Here is a 27,493-nt window from a genome sequence, read left to right on the forward strand (position 1 = left end):
TTTTTTTTCTGTTGAAGACCAGCATCCACTTGAGGGTGGTAGCTTTGCAAAGTAGAACACAATACATCCAATATTTCTTCAATGAAAAAAAAATCTCAGAATTGGCCATAAAATTAACTACAATATACAGAACCCAGCCCCCCAAAACTTCCAAAACAAGATTAATGTTAGTTTGCTTTTAAGTTCAGTATGGCATTTTAGCCAAATGAGTCAGTCTATTTTCTCCATTAAAGGAGAAGAGAGTTTGAGATACAGTCCAAACCGGCAAGGTGGAATTTCTGACTTGAGTGGGGGATGGAAGAGATCAAGTACTTGTAACCATTGGACCACATCTCTAGCCCCCTACAACTATCTCTTAACCAAAGGACAAATGGACGATAGGAAGTCCCAGCAAGAACCAGAACACGGGCAAACCACAAAACTGAGAAGAAAGAAGATAGATCGATAAAAATACAGTGCAAAGAAAAATGCTTCTAACTGGTAATGGCAAATATTTCATTATTCCTCATTATGATGAAGAGAAAACAAAGATGACAGTGTAGGCTTCAGAGAATGGCTCAGCTGTTAAGAGCATTGACTGCTCTCCCAGAGGTCCTGAGTTCAAGTCCCAGCAGCCACATGGTGGCTCACAACCATCTGTAATGGGATCAGATGCCCTCTTCTGGCCTGTCTGAAGATAGCTACAGTGTACTCATATAAATAAAAAAAATCTTTTTGAAAGATATGGATGACTTCATATTTCTTATGAATTACAAAGGACAAGGAGGTAGGAAGAACACTGTATTACATAATGAGAGCCATTCCCCTAGAATTCTGCATCCACTAAGAATATTCTTCACAAGTCAAATACGTATGTACTCAGATAAAGGAAAACAAAGAGAATCCACTGTTAGAAACATGAGAGAACAATTGCTAATTGTGCTTCTTCAAGCAGAAGAGAAATATTGAGAAAAGATGCTGAGGTGAGCCCAGGAGGCCACTCAGTTGGTAAAGTGCTTGCTGTGTAAACATGACAGGTTTGACTTTAGATTCTCAGTACCCATCCAAAAACAGAAAGAGTGGTCATATATGTAATCATGGTGATGGCGAGATGCCTGGATCTCATTGGTCCACCAGCCTAGCAGAATTGGCCAGTTTCATGTTCGGTGAGAGAGCTTATCTATAATAATAATAGTAATAATAATAATGTGGACTGTAATTGATGAAGACATTCTCTCAAGCACAATCCTGCCCCAGCCTCCCAAGCTACTGAGATTACAGGCGTGCACCACCATGCCCGGCCTGATGGAGACAGTCTCAAAATCAAGGTCTACTGTAGCATGGTGTTTCTACTACCTTGCTTTAAGTTCCAGGCAGACGGCTTACTAGGCACCTTGGATCTATGGATGAAAGATACACAGACACACACCGACACACGGACACACACACACACACACACACACACACACACACACACTTATTTTTACTATGCTTTTTAGCTCAGTGGTTGGGCACTTCTAAGTTTCCTGTGGTTAACATGCCCTTACTTTCACTCCTAGGTCAACATGTTAAAATCTGCCCTCAACTTAGTTTCCCCGTTACTTTCTCCTTGCTCAGAACCCTACATCTGCCCTCAGTTTAGTTGTGTTTCTGATCTCCTGCCTGCTACACTAAGCCCAGTTCCGGGAGAGGCCAATGATCATACCTCCTGAGACCTCACATGACTGGTGGATCGCTCTCCCACTGAAGCATGGTGGGTTTTCTTTTTCTCCTCCTGTGTCTTCTAGCCTGCCTATGGAAACCTGGAAGTCCTCCTTCTGCCCAGCCATTGGCGATTAGCATCTTTATTGATTGATCAAGGACCAGTTGGGAAACAGGACCTTCAGCTCACATGCAGATTCTAATCAACACGTCAGAATTACCCCTTGCAGCCTAGCCTTTACTTGCACGATTGTGTGCACGTGCAAGTAGGTGTTCCAGTATGCATGCATAAACACACACACACACACACACACACACACACACACACACTTTCTATGTGAGACAAAAAGAAACTTGGACAAGGGAAAAGCAAGAGAAATGATACATGTTGATGTGAATATAGTATAGTAGCCTTCTCTAGGTTTTTAATGTTAACAGGGAGATGCTTAGCCAATAAAAAGCCCTTGCTGTATAAGATTGATGACCTGAGGTTGATCCCTGGATGCCATATAAAAGGCCTGATGTCATGGCAGTGGCATGCACCTGTAATCTCAGCCTTCCTACAGTGAGACAGGAGGCAGTAGCAGAAAAAAGAGAAACCGTGCCTCAAAATCGAGGTGATGTCAAGAATCAACCCTGGAAAGTAGTCCTTGTTACCTCTACACATGTGCCGCAGCACACATATGCCCTCTAACATGTGCCACAGCACATGTATGCACTCTGATATCATTCATTCATTCAGTTAATCATTATTTTGATAGTTGGAAGGCAAAATTATAAAATTGTCAGATCAGGTTTATGTAGTATGCAGAGGTAACATATAAAAGGGTACAATTTAAAGAGGGAGGGAATTAAGGATTGACATTTTAAGAATTAATTAAAACATAGTTCAAAGGCAACACTGTTAAAAAGTGGTTAAAAACACACAAAATATCAATCTATAAGCTCTCTACAACAAATTATTTCTAGACATTTTACAGATAGAAAAACAGAGGCTAGAAAAAGATAAATGATGTAAATCTTATTTAAAGAAAGAATAATTTGACCTTTCATTATCAAAGTAGATAGTTATAGACAGAAAGTTGCCCAGAACAATGAGAATATAATGCAATGATCACATATCAACCTATTCACCAATAAGTAATGATCTGAAATGTAATACACTAAACAATAGCTTTTCAACATAAAGCACAATTAACAAAAGTGAAAGATAACACAGTAATTCACAGTTATAATTGGAGATGTCAGCACTCTTTATTTCAGTAACTGAGAGGACCAGTCACAGGAAAATTCACCAAGTTGCAGAGAATTCAATAGCACGAGCAACCAACTGAATTTGGCAGACAACACTAGAGTCTGCAAGAGCAGCACGTACCTTCTATAAAGTACATGTGAACTAGTCACTGATGTACTCTGCAGTGGGTGGTTAAAGCATTAACAAATTAAGAGTCAGTCCTTCATAGGTTGTTTCATGATTACAACTGAATTATATGAAAACTCATTAAGAGCTAGAGTAAGAGAAACTTCTTGGTCTTGAAAACTAAACAATATTCTTGTAAAGATCTCTAGGTTAGAGAAGTCTCAAGGGAGGTTAGGAAACGTTTGCACTGAGTAAAAATGGAGTACTACGAAGTAATATTTAATTGTATTTTAATAAGTCAAAAATACATACTTTAATATGCTAGATAATTAATGAAAAAATATATACCTGTTTCAGTTTCTTATTGCTTCTAACAAAATGTTTCCAAGTTCAGTGCTTGAAAACATAAGCACACCTTTCCTAGCTCTGTGGACTACACTTGGCTTCGTGAGTTATTCATGGTGTCCTCCATATAGCTGCGGCTGGGATTAGACTCACCTGAGTTTGACTAAACCAGAGGGCCTGTGTGGCTTTTATGCTTATAGATCTAGCAATTCTGTGACCCTCTGCATCTTATGGACTTCTTACGGGCTGGCACAAGACTAAGAGGATGTAAATGTTGGCAAGCTAGTTAGGAACTGCATTTGGATCCCATCAAAGCAGGCACAGGACCCGTCTAGATTTCAGAGGGCAAGAAATACCATCTACTTTTTGATAGGAAAATAACAATAGAAGATATTATGGCACTATCTCTAGAAACTCCCACCCTTTCCAGTGTTCCCTTTGGCACAACCATTCACGTTCTTCCCACAAGCAAAACAAACTCATTCTCTCTTGTGTCCACCAAAATCCTCTAATACTGTAATTGCTTAATCTTCAGCACCTCCTTATCTAAATGCTTTTCGTGTGGAGATGAAATCCCTGAGCTGCTGACTCTAAAACATACTTGCAAATACAAAAGGCTTAGAGCTGTCGAGATACTGTCAAAAAAAAAAAAAAAAAAAAAAAACAGCAAAACAATCTGGAATGTTTATATTATAGGTAGGAAGCTTGCTTCCTATAAAACTGTAATCAGAAAGAAAACTTGATACTCGAACTTGTTAATAATAGTGTATTAATAAAGACATTTATCATGATATTTGAGAAGGACTGTGGTACACAAAAAGAAAGGCACTTTAATTAGAATATGGACAACAGATTTGAACAGGAACCCCACAGAGGATACTGAAATATTTGTTGGTTCCTAAAACACCAGGGGGTGCCAGAAGCAGAGGAGAATGATAAAAGCTAGGACTTTCTCACTTGTAATCTTAAGGGAAAGGTAGAGGGACTGTCTCCTTTTAGACTTATTTGGGATTGTGTTAAAAATTTAAGGATAGTCACACAAAAATTTACACAAAAGCAGGGACAAAAGAGAAGGAACAATAAAATTGTCAAAAACTGACAGACAAGAAGGTAGAATAAGAGAAAAGCCTTTTAAAGAAAGAGTGAGCAAAAATAAACCATATATATATCAATATACATCTATAATCACAATAAATGTAAAGGAACTAAACTTTCTCTGTTTAATGTCAGAGAATGGCAGATAAACTTCCTTCTAAACCCCTGTTATGTTATTTCAACAAATACTAAAGCTCAAGGACAAAGTAACTATTAAAGCATAACTATTAGAACCAAATTCGATTTTAAGGCAAATATTGTGATAAAAGGATGACTCACACAGTGACCAAAGGTATCTTTCACCTAGATGGCGATAATAATTTAAAATCACCAAGATAGCAGTCTAAATTATCACAGCAAAATTTAATAGAACAAGTGCACCGTCAGAGTCTAGCTCAGCTCATTTCTTGCACTTCCATCAGGAACAGAAATGTTGTCTGATGGTCTCATCTGCCTATGAGACATTGCTTGGTAATAGTTGTTTATTATCTATTAAATTACTGGAACTTGTTCATGTGGTAAACTATATCAAAAGCAGCAGGAGAGTAATCCGAAGGTACAACCAAATCTTAAGCTTTTACTCAAGTTGTATTTTGTTAACCTCCCACTGATAAAAAAAAATTTAAAAATACACTTGCCTACCTTGATACAAAACTTAAAAGACTTTTGTCTGCCGTTGTACTGCAAGGGCATGGAGCAGGGGAAGCAGATTTTGCCATCATGTATAGTTTGCATATTGAGGAAGCATGGAAGCAAAGGTGTCTTAGAAAGGCTACAAAAAGACTCGAAGAAGAAATGTCATATAATCAGTGTGCATAAGACACGCTCTTCACAACTAAAGCACACTAAAGTCTTGAAAATACTCATGATATATTTAAAAGTTGCTTAGGTACTGAGGTATGTAAAAATGCTCAGCTATTTTGTTTTTCTGAGGCATGATTTTGCTATGTAGCAAAGGTTGTGCTTGCGCTTCGAACCTCTGGCTTTTGCCTTACAAAGGGAGTGCTAGTACCGCAGGCACACCATCATATTCAGCTTAGAATTGTTCTTTTATAAAGCCCATTTTCATCTCAAAGCTTAATTAACCCAGGGATGAATTACTAGGTAATTCTTTTGCAAGATAACAGTTGGAAAAGCATGCTGAGGGATGTTAAAATGTTTCTAAATACATCCTTGATGAAAATGGAATCCATAATAGGAATCCTAACATTTTAAATGAATTACTAATAAGACAGTATGACATAATTAAATGAAAATGTTAGCTCTAAATTTTTATATTAGAAAAAAATGTAGAATAGTGAGTTGTACAACTTCCCTAAAGTTATAAAAAGAATAACAGAATAACTTTAGGACACCAGAAAAATATAATAACATAATTATATATATTAATAAATGAAAACCATAGATGAATTATGAAAATCAACAAAGCTAATGTTCTTTGGGATATTAGCAAATAATACAAGTTTCTGTAAGAATAAACTAGCTAAAAAACAAACAGAAAAAAGTATTCAGTTTGCATTGAATGCAGTTTTTCCAAATGGAAGAAAAGAAAATAATTGCAAATTTTGTAAGGTTTAGAAACTAGAAAACTCAATTAACCTTTCTAAAGTACTGTCAATGCAACAGTAAAACTAGATTAGTATGATGCAGTAACTTTTACTACAGATAGATAGGCGCAAATTATTAAAAGATATGTATAAATCTTAATCAGGAAGTAAAAAATATTCCAGCATCTAAAAACGTCAATGCAATTCAATCTATAAACACAGCCAAGGGAAAATCTGATTACTTCAAAATAAACAGAATAAATACTTGATTACACTCAGCATTTACATAAACTATGCATGTATATATTCATATAAAATGCCTTACATGAATCCAATAGAAAGAACTATTTTAACTAGTTGAAAAGAACATCATGTTCAGTGATGAAATATAAGTGTAATCTTCAAACGATCAATCAAAGACTATTATTAACTATGGGATCAAATGCTTAAATTTCTAAGAAAATAAGCATAAGAAATGGAAAGAGGTGAAATTTTTATTTTCCACAGTGAACATCTGAGTAGAAATTCTTCAAGTATCAGCAGATCAATGTATGACAAGTTTGCTGTGAAAATTATCTCACCGGGGGTAAATGGATACAATTAAATTGACATCTCACACCACAACATATTAAAACATATTAAGAACACAAACATTACAGGTATAATTAAAAGACAATATAGGCAGATAGTTTAAAGGTTTGGCCAACAAAGATCATCACAGACAAAGCAGTGAGTGTGTGTGGTAGCCACACGGAGTGCCAGCTACTGAGAGCCAGGCAGGATTCTGAGGCATCTGAGACCACTTTGGGCAATACAGTGAGGTCCTCTCTCACACACTGAGGCAGTGGATAAGATTCTCTAAGTGTAACCGTTGAGGAATATACATTTCAGATACTGCAAGACCGTTCAGAAGAAACCTAAGCGAAAGTAAATATGCAATGTGTAGGAAAATGGCTTGTGGACACAAGAGAGGCTTCATCTCACTAGTGAGTAGAAAAATGCAAAACCGCGTTCAGGACTGCCACAGGCAGGGTAAGTTTTAGGCCCATTGATATGAACAGTTGGTCTGCTGTGACGGGAATGAACACACATATTGCTAGTAAGCCTGTAAATTAATGTGAGGTGCTCTAAGACCCATATAGCAGGAATTCTGTCAAACTCTCACCTGGAAACAGATGGCAGGATAATTCAAGATGGTTTGATTTACAAAGACATTTTAAGAAGGTGTGAGCCAAGGAGCTGTTACCACTCCCAGGCCCAAAGGGGCAAAGGGAAGGAATGAGGGCCTGGGAGCCAGAAGGAGCAAATCTTACAGACTTTGTCAAGGGAAGAGCTGTGCCTGTCAGAGAAGGGACACAGACAGCAACTCTTGTGGGGAGGACGCCAGGTGAAGAAATAAATCACATGCCCACCAGCTATTTTGCTGGGCTTCCTCTTTGGCTAAATCTAACCAACAGGTGAAGGGTGGTCCATGGGTGTGACCCCTCAGGGAGGTGCAGGGTTAAAGAGTCTGGAGAGAACAATTACGATTCTAGCTAACAAATACTTGTAATCTGTGCAGAAAAACTGCACATGCTGGTGCAGACGTATGCAAGGGGCGTAGAGAGGGTCTGTTGAGACGATAGAGAAAATGTACTACAATGTTATTAGGGGCAAACAGGCAGGTAAAATGGAGTGGGGTCGACGTGTGATGACCTACGGTACATCTTGCTGGCTCCAAGAGCACAGATGGTTTAGATTTTGTAGAGAAAACTTTGCTGTTTCTGATCTGCAGTTGATGGAGACTCTGCCTCTGAGTTCAGGCAGTTGAATGAAAGGGAGAGGAGAAACAGGAAACACCTTATCAGGTAATTTGGTCTTCACTTGAGCTCTGAGTGCTGCCTTATGGGTTCTGATATATTTGTGTCAGTTTAGAGTATTTACAGTTTTTTTAGGTTGTCACTTGCCTAGCATATAGCAGGCCTTGGGTTTGATTCCCATCATGCAGGGAGGGGACAGAGAAAGACAAAGGAGAGGCAGAGGGAGAAAAAGGAGAAGAGACTTTAAATATTTTTAACATGCCACTGGTGATGTGGCAATTCTGGCTTCACGTGTGGAATATGTCTTCATGTAAAGCATTATAATTAACACTTTATTAGAACTAATATCAACAGAAACTACACACACCACCATTTGTTCATTCAGTGTCTATCACATTTTTTCACATACCAGGTATTGAAAAAAATGTTTTTAATCCACTTAAATTTTATAATCCTGGTTTCATTAAATGTATTTATTCAAATAGAGGTTTTTGTTAAATTAGCTAAGTCACTGATATAAGCTAAATTCTCAACTAGAGGTGACAATCTTTATTGACTGCTATTTGTCACGTGTGTCTGTGTGTCTGGGGTGCAGGGGTGTGGGGTGCACGTGACAGACAAAGTTGAATACTAGAAGTCTCCCTCAATTGCTTTTTCCACCTTCTGTTTTATTTTAACTTTTCCTTTTGTGTATGGAAAACTCTGTGTTTTTGGCATTGTTCACCAGCTCCGGGTCTTACAAACTTTCTGCCCCCTGTTCTCCATGGATCCTGGAGGGAGGGAGGGGTATAAGGCAGACATCCTGTTTAGCCTGAGCACCCTGAAGTCTCTCTCTCTGCACATCATCCAGTTCTGTATTTCTGTGTTAATTATCGCCCTCAGAAAGAAGCTTCTCTAATGAGAGTTGAGCAATGCGCTGATCTCTAGTCTAGCAATATGTTCTTGGGAGTCATTTCATTGATAATTTCATTTAGAAAAACAACCATGCTTTGGAAACATGGCTCCCTTTGGCAGAGGAAACTTTCAAAGTATTGGCTGACAGGTAAGAATTGCCTTTTATTCCTAAAGGATAAATTTGGGTAGCACATTTTGCATGAATTTCCGGATGCTTCACCAAGAACAATAATAAATACACTTGATTTTTTCTATGCTATTATTTCTACCTTATCTAGAAATTGATTTAAAGTCTGGGGAACTTAAAATTTTTCTGTTTATATTTTAAGCTTAGTCTTGCTAAAGAAAACCCTGACTGTTAACAGTATTATTACCACTAGCCTGGTAGTTCATTGGAACATTGTTACTTACCTGGCATTTATGTATCTTACCACTGAGAATTCTTGCTGTCCTATTTTAATTATCCTTATATTGGCAGAAGAAAAAGCTGTGTACATGCAGTTCCACCAATTGGTTTAATTGAATAAATCTTAAATCTGTGATGAGAATTCGGTTTTAAATTTGGCCTACATCTTTTCTAAAATTTCCACACATAAGGACATTTGCCAGTTTCTCCTTTACTTAAGCTGTTTTTGCAGAATGGCTCTGTAGGAGAGCTGTGGGCTGAGACTACTGCGGAGAGGAAAGAGAAGAGAATTAATTGCCACACTGTGGAAAATTAGAACAAAAAAACAAACAAAATAACAAAAACAAAAACAAAGCATCAAAACAACCAACCAACCAAACCAAACCAAACCAATCCAATCCAAACCAAACCAAACCAAACCAAACCAAACCAAACCAAACCAAACCAAACCAAACCAATCCAAACCAAACCAATCCAAACCAGCCCAATTCACTCCTGTAGGCCTTACAATTTTTTTTAAAGTTTATATTCTTAACACTTACATGTTTCTGTTAACAGTAATAGTAGTTAATCTGATAACTTATGAAATATATAATATATGGAGCTATAGTATACATACTAAACAGTAATGCTACAATAGCTTGTAAAATACTGCAAACAACGAAGCATTAACAATAGGTCTCTCAGGTAGTATCTCTACAACAACAACCTGCCAAGGGTGCAATGAAGTGACCATCAAATCTAAAGGTTCTGTTCGAATCTCAGAATTGCAGACTAACTGTTAGGATGACATTACTCCGGAGCACGGAGTTTGAGAGTCAATCTGTCTTCAATACGAGGAAGCCGAGACCCAGAAACTGTGCAAGGCTCACTACCTTAAACAAGGGCAGAGACCCAGGAACTCTGTGCTTGCCTCCCTGTTCACACTGAGGCCAGCAGCAGATTAGAGCTTGTGAAAGAACATGCAACAACAGACATAGGCTGAAAAAATGAAAAGACTAAAATGTTAGAAAGAAACAAAAAAAAAAAAAAAAAAAAAAGAAAGAAAGAAAAGGAAGAAAATTCATGTAATAATCATGAACAGTCCATTGAAAAGAAAATGATGCAAATATTACCCAGTGGACTGAGCCCAGGAATGGTGCCAGTCTTAAATTTTCTTTATGGAAATACTCCCCCCCAACCCCCCGCTGAACTAAAACAGGTTTGTTTAGTTTAGGATACTGACAAGGCAATCTGCATTTATAGGCCAAGAAATAGAGGACTGCTCAAAACTTCTGAATTAGTTCCTCTATAAGTAACAAATGTGTCACGTGAGTCCAGTGCAACACTTTTGTTAGCATTTGAAGTGGATGCATTACTCACGAGTGGACGTGCCAACAAGAAAATCCCACCCTGTCCCACCCTCAAAGCCACAGGTTAATAAGCAGTGACAGAGGGACTTGGAGTGCAAAGCAGAGGTCATCATGGTTATCGAAGTTCTTAAAGATTAACCGGCATCATAGTGTTAAGATCAAATAAATTCTGGCCCTATAACATTTCCCATGAATTTTAATTTTGGTATTTGAAAATCTGACTGGCTTTGTTTGGGGACAATATCCTTTTCAACTTTTAAATTCCTGATTTATCACATTAAATTGATTTAATTCACTTAAATTAGAATTTAATTGAAATACTTTTAGGAGCAAAGCCTTTACAATCATTTTACTTTGTCTATAACTTACCTAAGCTTCATATATTATCTTTTAACATATATACATACATATGCTAAAATCGGGAAACTTTTTAGGTAGTTTTAGAATTTTCACTGTCTTATCACAAACAATCTATACATGAAAATATCCAGCTACAGTTTATGTTGAGGTTTTGTTCTGCTGTCTCCAAGATTTGGAATTCACAGGTAGCCTCTGGTACTGAGACTAATTCTGATTGGTGAATAAAGATGCCAGCAGCTATTATCTGGGGAGAAGAGACATTGGTCACTTAGGAGGGGGTAGGTTTCCTGGGATAGAGATAAAGAAGAGAAAAACAGAGAAGGGGGGTACGGGAGAGAGAAGTAGAGTTGTCATGGCCTCTGGACCAAGAGCACATGGCTTAGAGGGCTGCCTAATTGGGTTAAGAATAGCCAAGATAATTTCTGTGAATTGTTTCTTGGGTATTCTAAGCTTTTTGGGCTAGTATCTGCTTATCAGTGAGTGCATACCATGAGTGTTCTTTTGTGACTGGGTTACCTCACTTGGGATGATAGCTTCAAGTTTCATCCATTTGTCTAGGAATTTCATGAAGTCATTGTTTCTAATAGCTGAGTAGTACTCCACTGTGTATATGTACCACAATTTCTGTATCCATTCCTCTGGGTTCTTTCTAGCTTCTGGCTGTTATAAATAGGGCTGCTATGAACATGGTGGAACATGTGCTAGATGTTGGAGCTTCTTTTGGAAATATGCCCAGAAGTGGTATAACTGGGTCCTCAGGTGGTACTATGTCCAATTTTATGAAGAACAATTCACAGAAATTATGAAGCTCGAAAAGAAGGAAGGCCAGAAGGTGGATGCCTCAGTCCTTCTTAGAAGGGAAAACAAAACACTCATGGGAAGAAATAATGGGACAAATAGAGAAGCAGGGATTGGAGAAAAGATCATCCAGAGACTGCCTCACCTGGGGATCCATCCCATATGCAGCCACTAAACCCAAGCACAATCACTGACACCAAATACTTACTGGCAGGAATCTGATATGGATTCCTCCTCAGAGGCTCTATCAGAGCCATAGTTACACAGAGGAGGATGCTTGCAGCTAACCATCGGACTGAACACAGGAATCCCAATGAAGGAGCTAGAGAAAGGACTGAAGGAGCTGAAAAGGTCTGCAACCCCAGGGACTAAAACACCAACCAATGAGTTCTTATGGAGAGACCCCTGGCTCCAGGTACATATGTAGCAGAGGATGGCATTCTCTGGCATCAGTGGGAGGAGAGGCCTTTAGTCCAGAGAAGGCACATTTTCCCAGTGTAGGGGAATGCCAAGGTGCTGAGGTGGGAGAGAGAGGGTGGGAGAGGGAGCACCTTCATGGAGGCAGTGGGGGGGTGGTGGTGGGGATGATGGGATTGGCAGAAAGGGGATAACATCTGAAATGTTAATACGGAGAATATCCAAAAGAAAAAAAAAAAAAAAAAAAAAAACCCAACCCAAAACAAAACAAAACCAAAACTAGCCAAGATAGAACACAGTAACTAGTAAGTGATAATTTGGTGTTCTCAGTAGGAATTTAGTAGATTCTAACAAGATCAGGGCAGGTAGCTGTCCAGCTACTGTGCTGCTTAAGGCATATTTAAAAATGTAAGGCTGTGTGTGTGTGTCTTTCATCAGGGACAGAAATGGTCAAAGGCAGGAAGGAACCCGGTGCTGGAATTTTAAAATATTTTTTACAACAGGTTTAGAAAATGCCTTTAATGATGAAAAGGAAGCTACATCAAGTGAGCACCTAACAGGCATGTAAGTGAGCACCTGGAGGCCTGCCCCACCCACCCCAGCTCAGGCGGTGGCCAGGCCCACCTGTCCCATCTCTGCAGGGGTCTCTAAGGGTGGGGGGGGGGCTGAACTGCCGGCTGTTCGAGTGTTCTGGGTACCCGAGTGCTGCATTCTCAAAGCTAACTCTTTCAAATGAGGTTTTGATACTGGTCCCCCCAGTCAATGATGGTGGGTCTGGATCAAGGAACCTGTGATGCCTCTTCTTCCTATTGTGCTGGTTTCTGTGAGGTGACATTACTTTAATCGCTCAGCAACTATGTGTTCTTTGCCCCCAACTATACATTCCCCTTTCTGGCTAACTTACAACTTTTCCTCCTGTGCTTTCTGTTTACAATTTTCACATAAATTTAAGCTAAAAGCGGGCAGCTGTACCACACCACAGGTTGTACTGAGGGGCAGGCTACTTCCTTTTCAGATACTTGATTTCAGGAGGCTACAGTGGTTCTACAGACAGAAATACTTCCTTATTCAGACTAATCAAGTAACTTCCAAGACAACACCTGCCTGCTCAATGGGACCTGCCTGATGGTCAATCTCACTTTTAAAATTTGGGCATCAGTATTTCAGTTCAAAAACTAAAATTTACTTTTAGAGATTAGAAGTTATATACCAAATGCCATCTACTTCATAATGTCTCTAAAATATTATATATAGAACACTTAGCAAAAATAAAGTACGAAAATATTTTGTGCCATATATATGTAATATATATATAATCATATATAAATATATAATATATATAAATAATATATAATATATATAATTTCTTAATTTTCTTTTTATTCATTTAAAATGCTCTTCCAATGTACTTATAAAGATTTTCATATTTTAATATTGTTTTCTCTAACACTTTCAAAGTTACTAATTACTAATTTTCCTAGTTAAGTCATATAAATAAAAAAGTAAGATGATCTTTATTATATAACAATGAAAGGGAATGAGGCCTAAAGGAATGTCAACTTATAAACTCCTCATAAATACTCAAGTTTTTTTTTTTTTGACAAATGAACACACTTTCTCTGAATGTAAAGAATAGCAAACATTTATTTTGCATGTGATTTAGTCAGGTTTAAATGAAAGAATTAGCCATAATTTATTTCTTGATTGAAATGAACATAAAAATGTAATAAACTATATAATTCAAACTGAAGTCATTTTCTAAAGAAAAACTACCCTTTATGTTATCATAATTTTCTCCTTGGAGTATAGGCAAAGAAATAAAGCTATGTTGTACCACAAATGATTAAAGGCAATGCTAGCACACTTTAAATAAGATGTACATACATAACTTAATAACTATTAGTGCTACTTTCTCTGGAAAGTTAGCTTGCAGATGAAAAGCAGCAGCCCGAACCCACATGCTGTAACTGCCGACCTCTTCACAATCCCAGTCTTCCACGTCGACACCTCTTCTACTAGTGGGATATGAGTTGGATCATTTTCCCGTTCAGTCTGCATCTAATTTTAGAATTGAAAACAAGAGTTAATAGATAGCATACTAAAAATGAAAACATTTGTTTTGAAAAAAAAAAGCTCATAGTAATTCACTAGTTTTAGATGGAAGAAACTGAAAACCTCATGAGAGATTTAATGTGAACATGCACGTCTTTACCAGTGTCCTTCATAGATGATTGCTACTTTTACATTAATGATAAATAATTTTATAGATGGTCACATTTAAAAACGGTGTTTTTAATGTCATGAGACAATGTTCCTTAAAAGGCTCTATTTCATCTATAAAGTATAACAATTGGAGTTTATTTCCTTTTGAATTAAATTAGTATACCATAACAGACAGAGCCATTCTTATGGCAAGTCTACAACAGAAGGTTGGCAAACATCAGAAGGCAGTGTATTGTAAGGGCAGCAACAACTATGTCTCAAGTCTTCCTAGACAGCTTCTAAACTCCCACAGAGACACATGAGGAACCCTCCCGTGTGTGTCAGGGGTGGGAGGAGGTGAGAGATGGCTGCTGTAGTGGGTCAAGAGAGGGAGAATAAGCAGGAAGCAAAAGATCTTTAAAAGATAAAAAGAACTGGACACATTCATAGAGTGATATTTACTAGAGACATCCTGAGCTGGAGTGGCGATAGAAATATTTTCAACAATAGTAGGAATAATGCCTTTGAAATTCTACAGTGTAAATATTTAATTTTAGAAGTCTGCAAAACTAATTTCAAATTTATAGTACAAAAATGGATTCTGATGCTAATCTCATTAAGAGTGTAATCCTGGTTTAACTTCCAAATGGCTTCATTCAGCAACAGATTCTTTTTTGACACTGATGCTCCGTTTACTGAATCCTGAGGCAGTCATTCCCTTATTACACAATGACCCTTCCTGACAGAGTTGTCAGTGTGTTGGTCTGAAAGAGAATGATGTGGTGTTAAAGGCTCGCCTTGACCTCTCCTATCCTCGCTTTGTTACCGAAATGCTTATCTGTGAGACCTTCTATATTTCTTTGCAAAGTTTCTATTAGTAAATTTTAAACTATCAAAAACTTAGTAAGCATGACAATATAGTCCCCTAACTGGAATCCTTCCAGATTTTCTGAGTAAAATCTCATTACAACAAAACTGTTCATGTATGACTAATTAAAAAAAATCAGTCTATTAACTTGCTAAAAAAAGACTTTTCTAACTAAAGAACTATACTTGTTATTGTTATAGGCCAACCAATATATTTCCAGGCTAGTTATTGTATAGAAAGTTGAATTCTTGGTCAAGAAGGATCACAGGAAAAAAAAGATGATGGTTCTTTTCACAGGTCTGTATTATTAAATGAACTATTGTGATAGCTAATTGTATCATGTTTTAGGTTCAGGAAGTTTTACAACAATGCTTCTTCATTTTACCTGACACAGGGCACTGTGGGTGCTTTCTCTCCACGTCTCACTGCCTCACCACATCCAGGCTTTAGTTTAAAAGACCAAATCAGTAGCCACTCCTGCTACAAATATGCTTTTAGGTATTTCCTACACTTAAGGCGATGCTTTCAAAGAAACTTCTCTACACACGTCTTCTACTTTTCCTTAAGTTCTCAAGAAGAATACCATGCTGAGTAGAATTACTCCCACTCTCCTTCAGCTGTAGCTGTGATGAAGGAAGTGAGGATGAGTGAGCTTTGCTCTAATACCTGCAGGCTCAGCTTCTGCTGAAGGAACCAGCGTCACAGGAAGCACAAGTCCTACAACAGCTCTTCCACTGAAGGAGCTGCTCTTTCTGAAGCTGAGACGCACTTCCCCTGCTTCTCCACTAACAGAATTGCCTCACAACTTTGTGAGGATTAAAAGACCTCTGTTGATTAAATATATTTTAAGGGAGATGACAAATTTACCTTGAACATAAAATTTGCTCTTAAATTCTTTTGATTAAAATATTGGTGAAAATATTAAATGAACCTTAGGCTGAAACTATAAAAATCAGATGTGTCACAAAAGTTTTGTAGACAACAAATTTATTTAGTCAATCAATAGAGACTCAGAGGTAATTTTTTTTTTAAAGGAAACTCTGTCTTTCCCTTTATTTTCTAACTTCAATAATGGCTATTTCATTAGTCTGCACTCTGGTATAGACATTTTTAAAAGTAGAAAAACAACCTTCCTTTAAATCCAGACATATGCCGCTCCTATATGAATATAAATACAATAAAAATGTTCACATTCTACAAACAGTTAATTATAAAACATGATATATAGTCTAGCCAATAGGAATAATAATTCATTGCCAATCTTACCTCATTAGCAGAGCTAGTCAGGATTTCATTTGCCATTTTTACATTTATGAAGTTATAAGTAATAGTGTAATTTCTATCTTTAACAAGTGAATAAATGTTTTCAATTATTTTCCACTGGGTTCACATTATTTTTTTCAGTGCTGAGAATTGAACTAAGGCCTGGCATGTGCTAATTAAACACTTTTCCCCTGAATTATACTCCAACCGGAATTATAGAAATATACCCCGAATTATAGAAAATAAACATACCACATTATTAAAGTGTTGGCCTAGTATAGGATACTTACTGCACATACAGTTTGGGAATAAACTCTTACCAAAGATATCGCTGTTTTTGTGGTCCACGGCCATCTGGCCGGACTGTCTGAAAGGGGCTGTATAAGCACTTTCCCACGAGGCTATGCTTCGTGAACTACAGAAAGACTGTCATCTGGGTGCAAGGAGAAGGATGAGGAGCACATGTGTCCTCTCAACACACCCTTCTTTATATACCTTTCTCCCTTGGGAACTGTCCTTTTACCAGACCTCCATGTGTCCTACTGGCTGTCTTTGTTAGAACTGCTTCTCTTTCCAACACCTTGCTAAGAAAGTTTCCTGCCACCCCGGCCCATTTCCAACATGGTAATGTTGACTGTAAACACAAACCTTCTGAATCAACTCCTTCAGTCTGCAGACCTCTTCCTTTAAATCTTCAACGTTACTAACCAGTTCTTCACAAACTGATGTAAAATTTCTGGGAGAAGCCCACTCCAGTACTATCTGTTGGTGGTTCCAAAAGTTACATTAAAAAAAAAAAAGTGCAACTAGTCTTTCATAATTTATATGCACAAAGATTATCAGATACTCTATAAGATTAAATTATATAATTGACTTTTTTGTTCAGAATAAATCTTGGTAACAAAAATTAGTCAGTAATTTTATACAAATAGTTGAATTAGCTTGCTATATGAATTTCCTAAATACATATTTACATGTAGAAATTAATATTAGTGATTTTGTGGTGAATAATTTTTCAAAAATTTAAAAATGACATGATTCTTTGAGTGGTACTATACATTAACCATAGAAAAACAAAGTTGTTTAAAAATTTATATAGAGTCTCTCGTATAGACAAACAGGAAAAACAAAAACTCAATAAAGTCTGCTTTTGTAAATCAGTATCTATTTAAAATTTCCATAATCAAGAAAAACTATATGTCAATATAATTTTCAATCACTATTCAACATGCTGTTTTGTTTCATCTTCCACTTGGGTCTCCTAACAGTTTTTATTTTAATCAATTAAATCATCAGTACCAACAAATGACAAGTTCAACACAGAGAACAGTTTAGATTCAGGCTTGCCTGACCCCTTTGCTTGAGGCTGAGGGAAGAGAATATTTAAATGGATCACTTCAGATCTCATGCTGAACCACCGACAGAACTTCATCGGATCAGAACTGCCTATCGGTGATCATGAGCTTATCTAGCCTGACTGTCCACACTCACATCTTCCACAGAGCAACTCTTACTGAAATACCTTGTGAGAATTTACGGGCAACTCGGTGATAATGTTCTGCACAGCTGTGATTAAGTGGCCACACTGCTTATTTAATTTCAAAAGAAAGTTGAGGAACTCATCACCACTAAAAAGAAAGGAAACAGCAACCAGTTAAAAGGAATGTATATCATTCTGCCTAGATATGTAAAGAGACTTAAAAAAACTTATTTACTATCTAGTATGTATTGAAAATAAAATATGCATTAAACATAAGAGGAAACTACGCCTTAAGTCCCCAGAATGTTGAATTTCTTTACCACTCCTATGTGTTACATAGTTTCTGTGGTATAAAAATTGAACCCTGGACTTTGTACTTGCTGGACAATGTCTGCCACTGAGTTAAGATCCTTGCTTCAAGAATCTCAACTTGGAGGTATACACAAAAAAGGAAGAGTAAAGAACCAATATTAGAGTAGAAATCATGGAGAATAATGAATTGGTTATTTTTACATGAGTTATTTGTTTTATTCTCATCAGTGTCTGAGGTGACTTGTTAATAGGTGAGCTATCTAAAACAGAAAGTTAATTCAGTACTACATACTAAGGTGGGAATAAGGATTTAGAAGAAGTTTTCCATCTACATAATGAAGTTCTGATCAGAAAGATTGGAAGGTTAAAAGTATAAAAGTAGAGGACCAGTTAAGGCACAACATGCAGAAGTAGTAGTAACTGGCTGAAACTAACACCGTCTAAAGCATGTTCCATTTTTCATAATGAAAGACAACTAAAGGAGCTCAACCAGGAAGGGAGAAAGTAAAACTTTGGTGCAAATTTTACTTGGGGATTGTTGTGAATTAAAGTAACATAAATACGTGCCTTTAATCATAGTCCTTGGGAGGCAAAGGCAGGTAGATCTCTGAGTTCAAGACTAGCCTAGTCTACAGATTGATTTCCAGGACATCAGGGTATACAGAGAAAGCCTGTCTCAAAAAAACCAATCCTAACTCAACCCAAACCCAAAACACACCCAAGAAGACAGTGTTATCTTCTAGTGAAACTAAGATGAACAATTCTCTGCAGCCACTTACTAATATACAGCATTTTCGTGAAAAGGACGCTTGGTGCCTATTAGGCTGAAAAACAAAATTCAGAGCAGTAACTCTATCCAGGCACTGACTTCATGGTTCCTTCCTTTCTCTTTTGTGTTTGGTCTCAAGTAGACTAACATGGCCTAGAACTCACTGTTTAGCTGAGGATATGTGGAAACTCCTGACTTTCCTGTGCCTGCCTCCCAAGTACAAGGATTAAAGGCTTGTTCCACCCCATCTTTTTAGTTGCTTTCAAAACTAAAGTGAAAACACATATTTTAAAGATCTTACTACATTATTTACCTCATAAAAATAGTATTTTAAAAAAGTGTTATCAAAATACATAATTTTCTTCATTGTGTCTTGATTTTTACCTAATTTTTACTCTAGAAAAAAGGGGAGAGTACAGAGAGCAACAAGAGTGATTACCTGTGTTGATTTTTGTCTATGTAATATTTGTACACAGCACACATATAACTTAGTGTTTAGCACTCTTCTGATACTTGAAATTTGTTTACTATCAATAAGTACTCAACAGGTGATTCATCGATTAGTATCCATTGAGAATTAATATCCAAAATATCAAATGATAACAAGTATAAAACTATAGACATATTATCTAATATAAATGTATCAGCACTTATTCTGAAGACAATAAGGAACATAGTGAAGATAAGACAGTATCACACACAAAGTTAGTCTTATTAAATATGGTAATTTGCATGAGCATGGCCCCATAGGCCCATATGGTGGATCTTAGAGGACTAAAGAGGCGTGGCCTTGTTAGAGCAGCACTGCTGGAGACATGCTTTGAGAGCTCAGAGGACTAGTGCCAATCTTGCTCAAGCATGCAGATGTAAGCTCTCACTTGTTGCTGCCTTCATGCCTTTGCCCTGCTCCCAAATGCTTTCTTCAATAAAAGTTGCCTTGGTCATGGTGTCTATCTTAGTTACTGTCCTATTACTGGGAAGGGACACCATGATCAAGGCAACCCTTATTGAAAAATGCATCTAATTTGGGCACTTGCACATAGTCTCAGAGGTTGGTCCATTATCATAGTAAGGAGCATGGTGGCCCACAGGCAGAAATGGTTCTAGTGAAGGAGCTGGAAAGTTCCTCAATCTGATCCACAGGCAAAGGGGGAGACAATGGGCCTGGTGTGGGCTTTAGAAACCTCAAAGCCCACCCTAGTGACACACAATCCTTTCAAACAGTTCTACTCCATGGTAACTAAGCAGTCAAATACAGGGTTATCTCTATTCAACCTTCCACATTGTCTTATATAGCAATATTAAAGTAAATGAGATACTATAATCATAATACTATGCCTTTATTTTGGCATAGAATTTTTGAGCCACTGAATGGCAACAGGTAAATTATATACATCACAGCTCCCGTGAGTACCATTCACGTTACATACGTATGGTATCTAACACTGCCATATTATATACAACCTATAGAACTCTGCATGCAGCACTAGATTTTTGTTTGCATTTAAAGATTTGAAAGAAGCAGAGGTTTAGTAAGATAAATTATTTGATTAAACTCATGTGGGAGAGAGAGAGAGAGAGAGAGAGAGAGAGAGAGAGAGAGAGAGAGAGAGAGAGAGAGAGAGAGAACACTATGTTCTTTTCGGAGACTACCTTGTTCCCCAGTGACAGAGGATTGACAACGTGACCTATTTTGGCACAGAAGACTGTGTAACTTTTTTGAAAATTATAATGTAATTACAAATGTTCCTCTTTACTTTTCCTCCTCTAAACCCTCTCACATACCCTTCCTTGGTTTCTCTCAAATTTATGTGCTTTTTCTTCATTGAGTATTGTTATGTATATATATTTCAAACCTGCTCAGTGTTGTATATGATTAGCTGTGACCATTTCGTTTTAGGTAACAAGTTAACAAGTTTCTTTTCCTTCAGCATTCATAGTTGCCTGTAGTTCTTTTGGCAGGTTGAGACCTTAGGAACCTTCCCTCGTCCACATCAGCATGTATGCTGGTGTTGTCCTTACTCAGTTCATGCTCAGGGGCAGCGCTGTGTGAGACTGTCTGGGTGTAGCTTCCAACATTCCTAGGAGACATGCTCTTGCAGCAAACTGCCTGTCTCTGCTGGTTGGCAGCCTCATTTCTCCTCTCTTGCCATGGAGGAGCATGTCCTAGTCTAGAGCAGTTTCTCTAGTCTGCTCTCAGAGCAACAATGAAGAAAGCTAGTGCAACTCTTCAATGGTAAGAATGATCATGAAGTCCACTCACTGTGACTGATGTTTAACATTTATAAGCAGGATATGCTATAATTTAACATTTTGAAGTTTAGTATTAATATAAAATTTAATTTATGGTTAAAGGATTATAAACAGAACACCATACACTTGTAGAATAACTTAAAACAAAGATAATAAGTGGCACTATTTTCTGCCAGGATATTTTCTTAATAGTTTCTTCCAGTATTTCCACAACTAATATTATCTTTAGCATGCCAGTTTACACTGTGCCTTTAACATACTGTCAAGATTTTTTCCATGGCATTAAGTTTCAAAATGATATTAATAATGGAAGAATCATGTTTATGCAATCTAAGCCAACCATTTCTCTGTTGTTATTCAAAAATTTCAATTTAAAAATGTTTAGAAATAACAGACACAAACAGTGTATTTTATATAAAACATTAGATCTATATAAATTTTTAGATTTAGTAGTTTCTTGATGAACCTAATTTTGAGACGGTTTGACATATCCAAGTGGATTTTTGGTAGCTCAGAGCTCAAAGAAAACATTTGAGGAGGAACTGATGAATGCTGATTAGTTTGTTCAAAACCATTTTTTAAATCGAAATCTTAAATGTCACAAACATGCCAAGGCATAAAAAAAAAAAAAAAAAATGAAGAGTGTATGTGGATTCTTGTAGCAGAGTATTTTAGAAATTTGACACACAGATGAGAAGTATCTTAAAATAAATCAGAAGATTAATTGTTGAAATAAAATTATTAGGAGATTATAATCAATCAATTTAACTTTTTCTTCTGTTAGTTTTCTTATGACTTCATGACTAATTTCTTCTCTAAAGGATGACTTTGAACAAATGGGAAGCAAAACCTTGCCTTTATAATCATATAAACACAGTCTGTGATTTAACAAGGTCAAATTCTTGGAATAAGTGTCTGACATTTTTATTTTTTAAATAGACTCAACAGTTTTAATAGGTGAGCCATTAATGATTCTACACTCTCTTGGCTCCTTAAAGCCTACAAATACATTCATATAGACAATTCCACTATCACACAAATAAGTAACAATGGTGATTCCAATCTCCAAATTGGTTACCTAGAACCTGTAAACTGCTTACTAGAGTCAATGATGAAATCAACAGAAATATTTATGAAAATTTGCAGATATAAAAAACATCACTGCTAATATCATTCATCATGCAAAATTTAAAATATTTAGGAGCTGTGGTATTGCCTAAAAATGATTACAACAAATACTTAAGTTCTCCCTTATATGGAAGCAAGGAATGGGAAGAGTATCTATAACATGGACCACTGTATCGGTTTTGAGAAATCAGTATTACACAAATAGTTTCTTGGAAGGAATTCTAAGACAATACAGAAAATGGTTTGAGTCATAGCTACACTGTGAAACTCAGAAAGCTACTTAAGTGACGCCAGCATGGCTGGCAAGGACTCGCTTATGGCACACAAAGCCTCCCAGGATAGCTATTTGATGCAAGTGCTAAACAGATGTTCAAAGTTACCAAGCTGTTGGAGGAAAACAATTATTATGAATGACTTAGGATTTCAAAAATGTATGTGTTTATTCTTAAATACAGGCAATACTGAAATACAAAAATATTTACGAAATGAACTGAGTTGTTAATCATGTAAGTTAAAAGGCAGAAAAAGCCTTTCAGGTTTTCTAGTACGTGCTCAATCCTATCTGTTCTCAGTTACCATGCTGATCCAAATTAGAAACCAACAGGGAAGCTCCTAATACATGTGAATCAAAGGAAAACAATACATCAACGTTTATAGAAGTGACCACTCAGTGTAATATTTTGTGACATTCAATTACATCCATATTGGGAGAAAATGCAAATGGCCATGTGCTTAGATAACAAAAGGTGGCTTGAACCTATAGTCCTGCACTTGGGAAGCTAAGGCAGGAAGACTGAGGGTCAGAGACTAGACTAGGTTACAGAAGAACCTGTCACAAGAAGAAAGGAAGAGAGTGAAGGAGAAATACAAGGCCCAAATTTCACTAACATATAGCAATATATTCAGAGCAGGTAGAAGGAAGGAAACAGTAAGGTTAATAGCAGAAACTTAAAGAAGGTCCTAACAGCTGGTGAGATGGCTCAGTAAGTACAGGTCACTGAGCCTGGTGACTTGAGTTCAAACTACATGTGAGGACCTATGGTGAGAGAGAAGACTGGTTCCCATAAGATGTCCTCTGCTTCTACAGCCACACATGCCACACACAAACCCTACCCTACAAAGAAACAAACGTTAAGCTAAAAAGAGTGTCTATCTAAAAACGAATAAACACCTAGCAAGACTAACAGAGATAAAAATGGGGGCATCAATATTGGTAAGGAGAGACACTGTACTAGAGTACGCCGGCATCATAAGGGCAGCACCAACTCTGTGCACATAGGAATCCCACACTCAGCAATGGAACAGGTCTTTGAAAACCACACATAACAAAAATGAAGGCAAAGTAGCTGCAGCTTCAGCAGCTCTGTGACTCCTGAAGAAGATGCAGCTGTGATGGAGAACATGCTCTAAGGTGACCCAGGCAAAGTTGTTTCAGGGGAACCTATGTTTAAGGAAAATCAACAGGTCTCTGCAACCTGTCCAGAAAAGACACGAGAATAATAATTCCCTCATCATTTTGTAATGCTGCCACCCAACACCAAAACTAGGTAAAGCAAAAAGAAAAACTCAGAGTAATGCCTCTTGTAAACTTAGATGCAATTCTTACATAGTAAGGCTGAAGTGAAGATGAACCTAAGAGAAACTTTGTGGTTGTTGAGAAGATATTACCATGTTTTCTTTTCTCCTTTTTACTTGTGTGAGTGTCTCTGTGTATGTGTACTTCATATGGAAGCCAGAGGCAACCTCAGACCTTGTTCCTTAGGTATTGCTCATCTTGTTCTTTTAAGACAGATACCACGGTAGGGCATGCCAGAGAGCCCCGAGGCTGTGTCTGCCGCTGCCTCCCCAGCACTGGGCTTACATGCCTGGCCTGTCTCAGAGACTGGCTTGTTTAGGGATTGAATTTAGGGCCTCATGTTTGCATGGAAAGCCCTTTACCAGCTGGAGCATGATCCCAGTTCCATACCTTTCAGACTGACACCTAACATGTTTTAAGGGACTGAGAACTATGCTAGGAAAATGTCAGATCATTTCCACGATGTTATTTAGCAAGATGCCAAGGACAAAAGAGGTACAAATTGTCTCTAGACAAGTTAACAAGATGCACTGTTTTACTTCTTTGTAAAATAATTTTATAAACATTAACTTTATAAAGTGTATCTGGTTCAGGCTACTGTATATCTAGAAACTCATTTTCCTGGGAAAACAGTAGCATTAGATCAAATACTCAGGCACTAAAGTAAAAAAAAAAAAAACTTGGTTGTAAATAATATTAATATAAACTGACAATTTTACCTGATTTCCAACTTTGCCACTTCAGGTAATTTTCCAAAGTTAATCTCTTCTACTTCTAGTTCCTTAAGAGCAGCCAAAATTTTCTGTTGATCTTTACTTGTAATTCCATTCTAAGAAGAAATAATTTTAAGGTTCAGTAAGATAGTTACACTTAGATAATTTCATATTTGAGAATACTAATGTCATTTTCTAGATGAATCTATATCTTGCAAAATAGACAGACATTAGAAAATAATGCACTTAAATGTTATTTGCTTGTACCTCAACAAAGTCATACCATTAGGTGGTAGTTTTATAATTCACTATAGTTATTTTTACAACATAAAAGGGTAACTGTGATTAACTTAAAGTGCTATTATTAATTATAATTTAAGACATCTAAAACATTCAGTCTTTCCTGCAAAATATTGTCTAGGGTGTTATTAATGATAAGTGAAAATGAATGTTTTACCTATATTTTACCTCAATGTTAAAGTGAATTTCGCTTCCGGATTTGGGTAAGTAGTATGATACTTTGGTTTGTAGTGATAGTGTGGATTCAGGTATCTCATGTGTTCATACAGTAAAATCATTACTTTAAAATATCCTCCGTATCAACGTTCCTCTAAAACACCCCACACCTGTCTGAATTATTAATGATGATTGTGACATCACAATCAGTGCTAATTAGGAGACAATGTTTATGCCCTCACTAAAAGTCACCTTTTGTGGAAGCCTGTTTTACAAATCAACTTCCCACGGCAAACGAGCAGCAGTTTAGTTAAGATGTAAGAACAACACTAGGAAGCGCTGTGCTCTATGTCTGTAAGTGTGTTTTAAGCAACTCAATACTGAGGTACAACATACACCTAGTAATGCACTGTTGTTTCTAACCAGGAACCTACAAAAGATCAGTCTCCAAAGCCATAGCGTCTTAAAAATAGAAAATAGAATGTGAAAGTTTAAAAACAGCAAGGAATCTACCTGGCATTTTGTAAGTGACACTAACCTTTGTAAGCTCGTCTTTCTTCATGGTCAGAAGGTGTCTTAAAGTTATATCCCTTTCCTGCACAGAAACAAAAGTCCCACCACCATTCATGTGAAAAACTCACAGCAAAGCAGGAAAGGAAGTTGTCATTGAACTGCTTTCTGAGATACCTTCTGTGTGTTCTGAGTATGTAGCTACATACGCCACTAGTTACATAGTATATACTTAGAAAAGCAGGTACTATCTAGATTCCCAGAATCATAGAAAATAGCTACCATCCATGTTTGCTTAGAAAAAAAGAGAATGTTCTAGAAACCTGGCAAAAGTTATATTTAAATTTCAGATGGCGTCTGGCTAAACTATCAATGACGTGAATTTTGACCAAAGATTTTCTCAGAAATAAGTTTCAGCACTGTACAATGAATCCAACTCTAAAATATCTGCATCAATGATCATATTCCTAGGAGAATATGTCTCATGTCTTTCGCTTAAGCATCCTTATCTATCTGGTGACAACTGCCATCTACTCAAATCCCACAATGCATGCTGAAAACACACACAGTTATTGGTATATAATCTAACCTAATTTTCAGGACAACCTATACTTGTCCTTAGAGTAAAAAAAAAATGATATTTAAGTAGCACAACTCAGTTTGTGGTCAGATCAAATATCTGATAAAGAATTGTCTGGTACAAAACCATGCTTCTAGTATTCCACACACAAAAAGCAACAACTGTAAACAGGAATTAAATGGGTACTGATTTATAAGATAGAAATTGTTAAATCCAGACAAATTCTAATTTATATAAATTTCTAGGTCAATAAAATTTTGAATCGCTTATTATAAATTTAAAATAGGGTAGTATAAAAATGAAGGAGAAATAAATGGCATGCTTGTGAACAAAGTTTAATTTTATTCAAATATAACTTATTATGCTAATATAAACACATGCATATATAAAACTCACTGTTTCATATGAAATCTTACCTTCAGTAAGTCTGTCATATGTTCAAGTCCAAGGCCATGTAAAAATATTTCCAGATCTCCAAATGCTGTATATGGACTATAACATATCATAGCAAGGTCAGTTTCAGAACAGACTATACATACACAGTAATTTATATGCATGTCTATTCAGAGCAGGCATGGGCACGGATAAGAACAAATCCAGGCAGTTATCTGTAAGTTTATACAGAACATTTAAATGCTGCATCAAAGGAACAAACTAGGTTCTCTCTCTGTCCCTCCTTCTACTTCCTCTTTCTTTCTCCCACTTCCTTCTAAAGCTGAAAAATTAAACTCAGGGCTTCACATAATCTAAGCCATGAACTACATTCCCAACCCAAAACAAGTTTCTTAAACAAAAAGGGAAAACATGGATGGTAATATCCAGCTTATCTTTCCTAAGATTTACATATTTATTAGTATGTATTTATCATGAAATTTTGCAAATAGAAATGTCTTTTAATGCAATAAACATGAAATAGTTGGTAACTACAAAGGTAGCAACTAGGATTGGGTTGTAGTCATGTGTTGAGCAAGATTGTTCAGGGATTTGTTCTTTCAAATTCTTAGCTTATAAAACCAGATGTGATAAAAATAGCTAGTAAATAAGATCTAACACAAGCAAGTTTGAATACAAATACAATCTGAGTCTCTTTAAGGTAAAATTTGGTATTTTACTGAAAATGTATATTAGAGTCGGAGTTAGTTAAGTAAATAATTAAATAAAACTCTTCTAAACTCTGGAGAACAAGGCATCTAAAATCCAGACATTTCTAGATGGCATTTTAAAATGCTTATTAAAGTTTAAAATACCACATATCTTATATAACTTGCCAAATGTACTATAAGTAACAAAAGAAGCATTTTATATGCATTCTTTTAAGCTCAAATATATT

General features: G+C 36.7%; 1 protein-coding gene across 2 annotated transcripts in view; it reads right to left on the bottom strand.

Moving 5' to 3' along the window:
• Window positions 1-13,958: 13,958 nt before the first annotated feature.
• The window catches only part of ASZ1 (ankyrin repeat, SAM and basic leucine zipper domain containing 1), a gene marked incomplete at both ends in the record, with an annotated part of 40,744 nt that continues 27,209 nt past the window's right edge, over window positions 13,959-27,493 (bottom strand). The window contains 6 exons of one of the 2 annotated variants that reach the window (XM_080936103.1): window positions 13,959-14,111; window positions 17,035-17,148; window positions 17,909-18,014; window positions 24,624-24,733; window positions 25,612-25,668; window positions 26,580-26,655. In XM_080936103.1, coding sequence (XP_080792229.1) covers window positions 13,959-14,111; window positions 17,035-17,148; window positions 17,909-18,014; window positions 24,624-24,733; window positions 25,612-25,668; window positions 26,580-26,655 — 616 coding nt within the window. Of the gene's footprint in view, window positions 14,112-17,034; window positions 17,149-17,900; window positions 18,015-24,623; window positions 24,734-25,611; window positions 25,669-26,579; window positions 26,656-27,493 lie in introns of both variants that reach the window. The other variant, XM_080936104.1, reaches the window with a different exon arrangement.

Source organism: Micromys minutus (genome assembly GCF_963924665.1).
Source record: "Micromys minutus genome assembly, chromosome: 23".
In the NCBI taxonomy this organism is placed as follows: domain Eukaryota; kingdom Metazoa; phylum Chordata; class Mammalia; order Rodentia; family Muridae; genus Micromys; species Micromys minutus.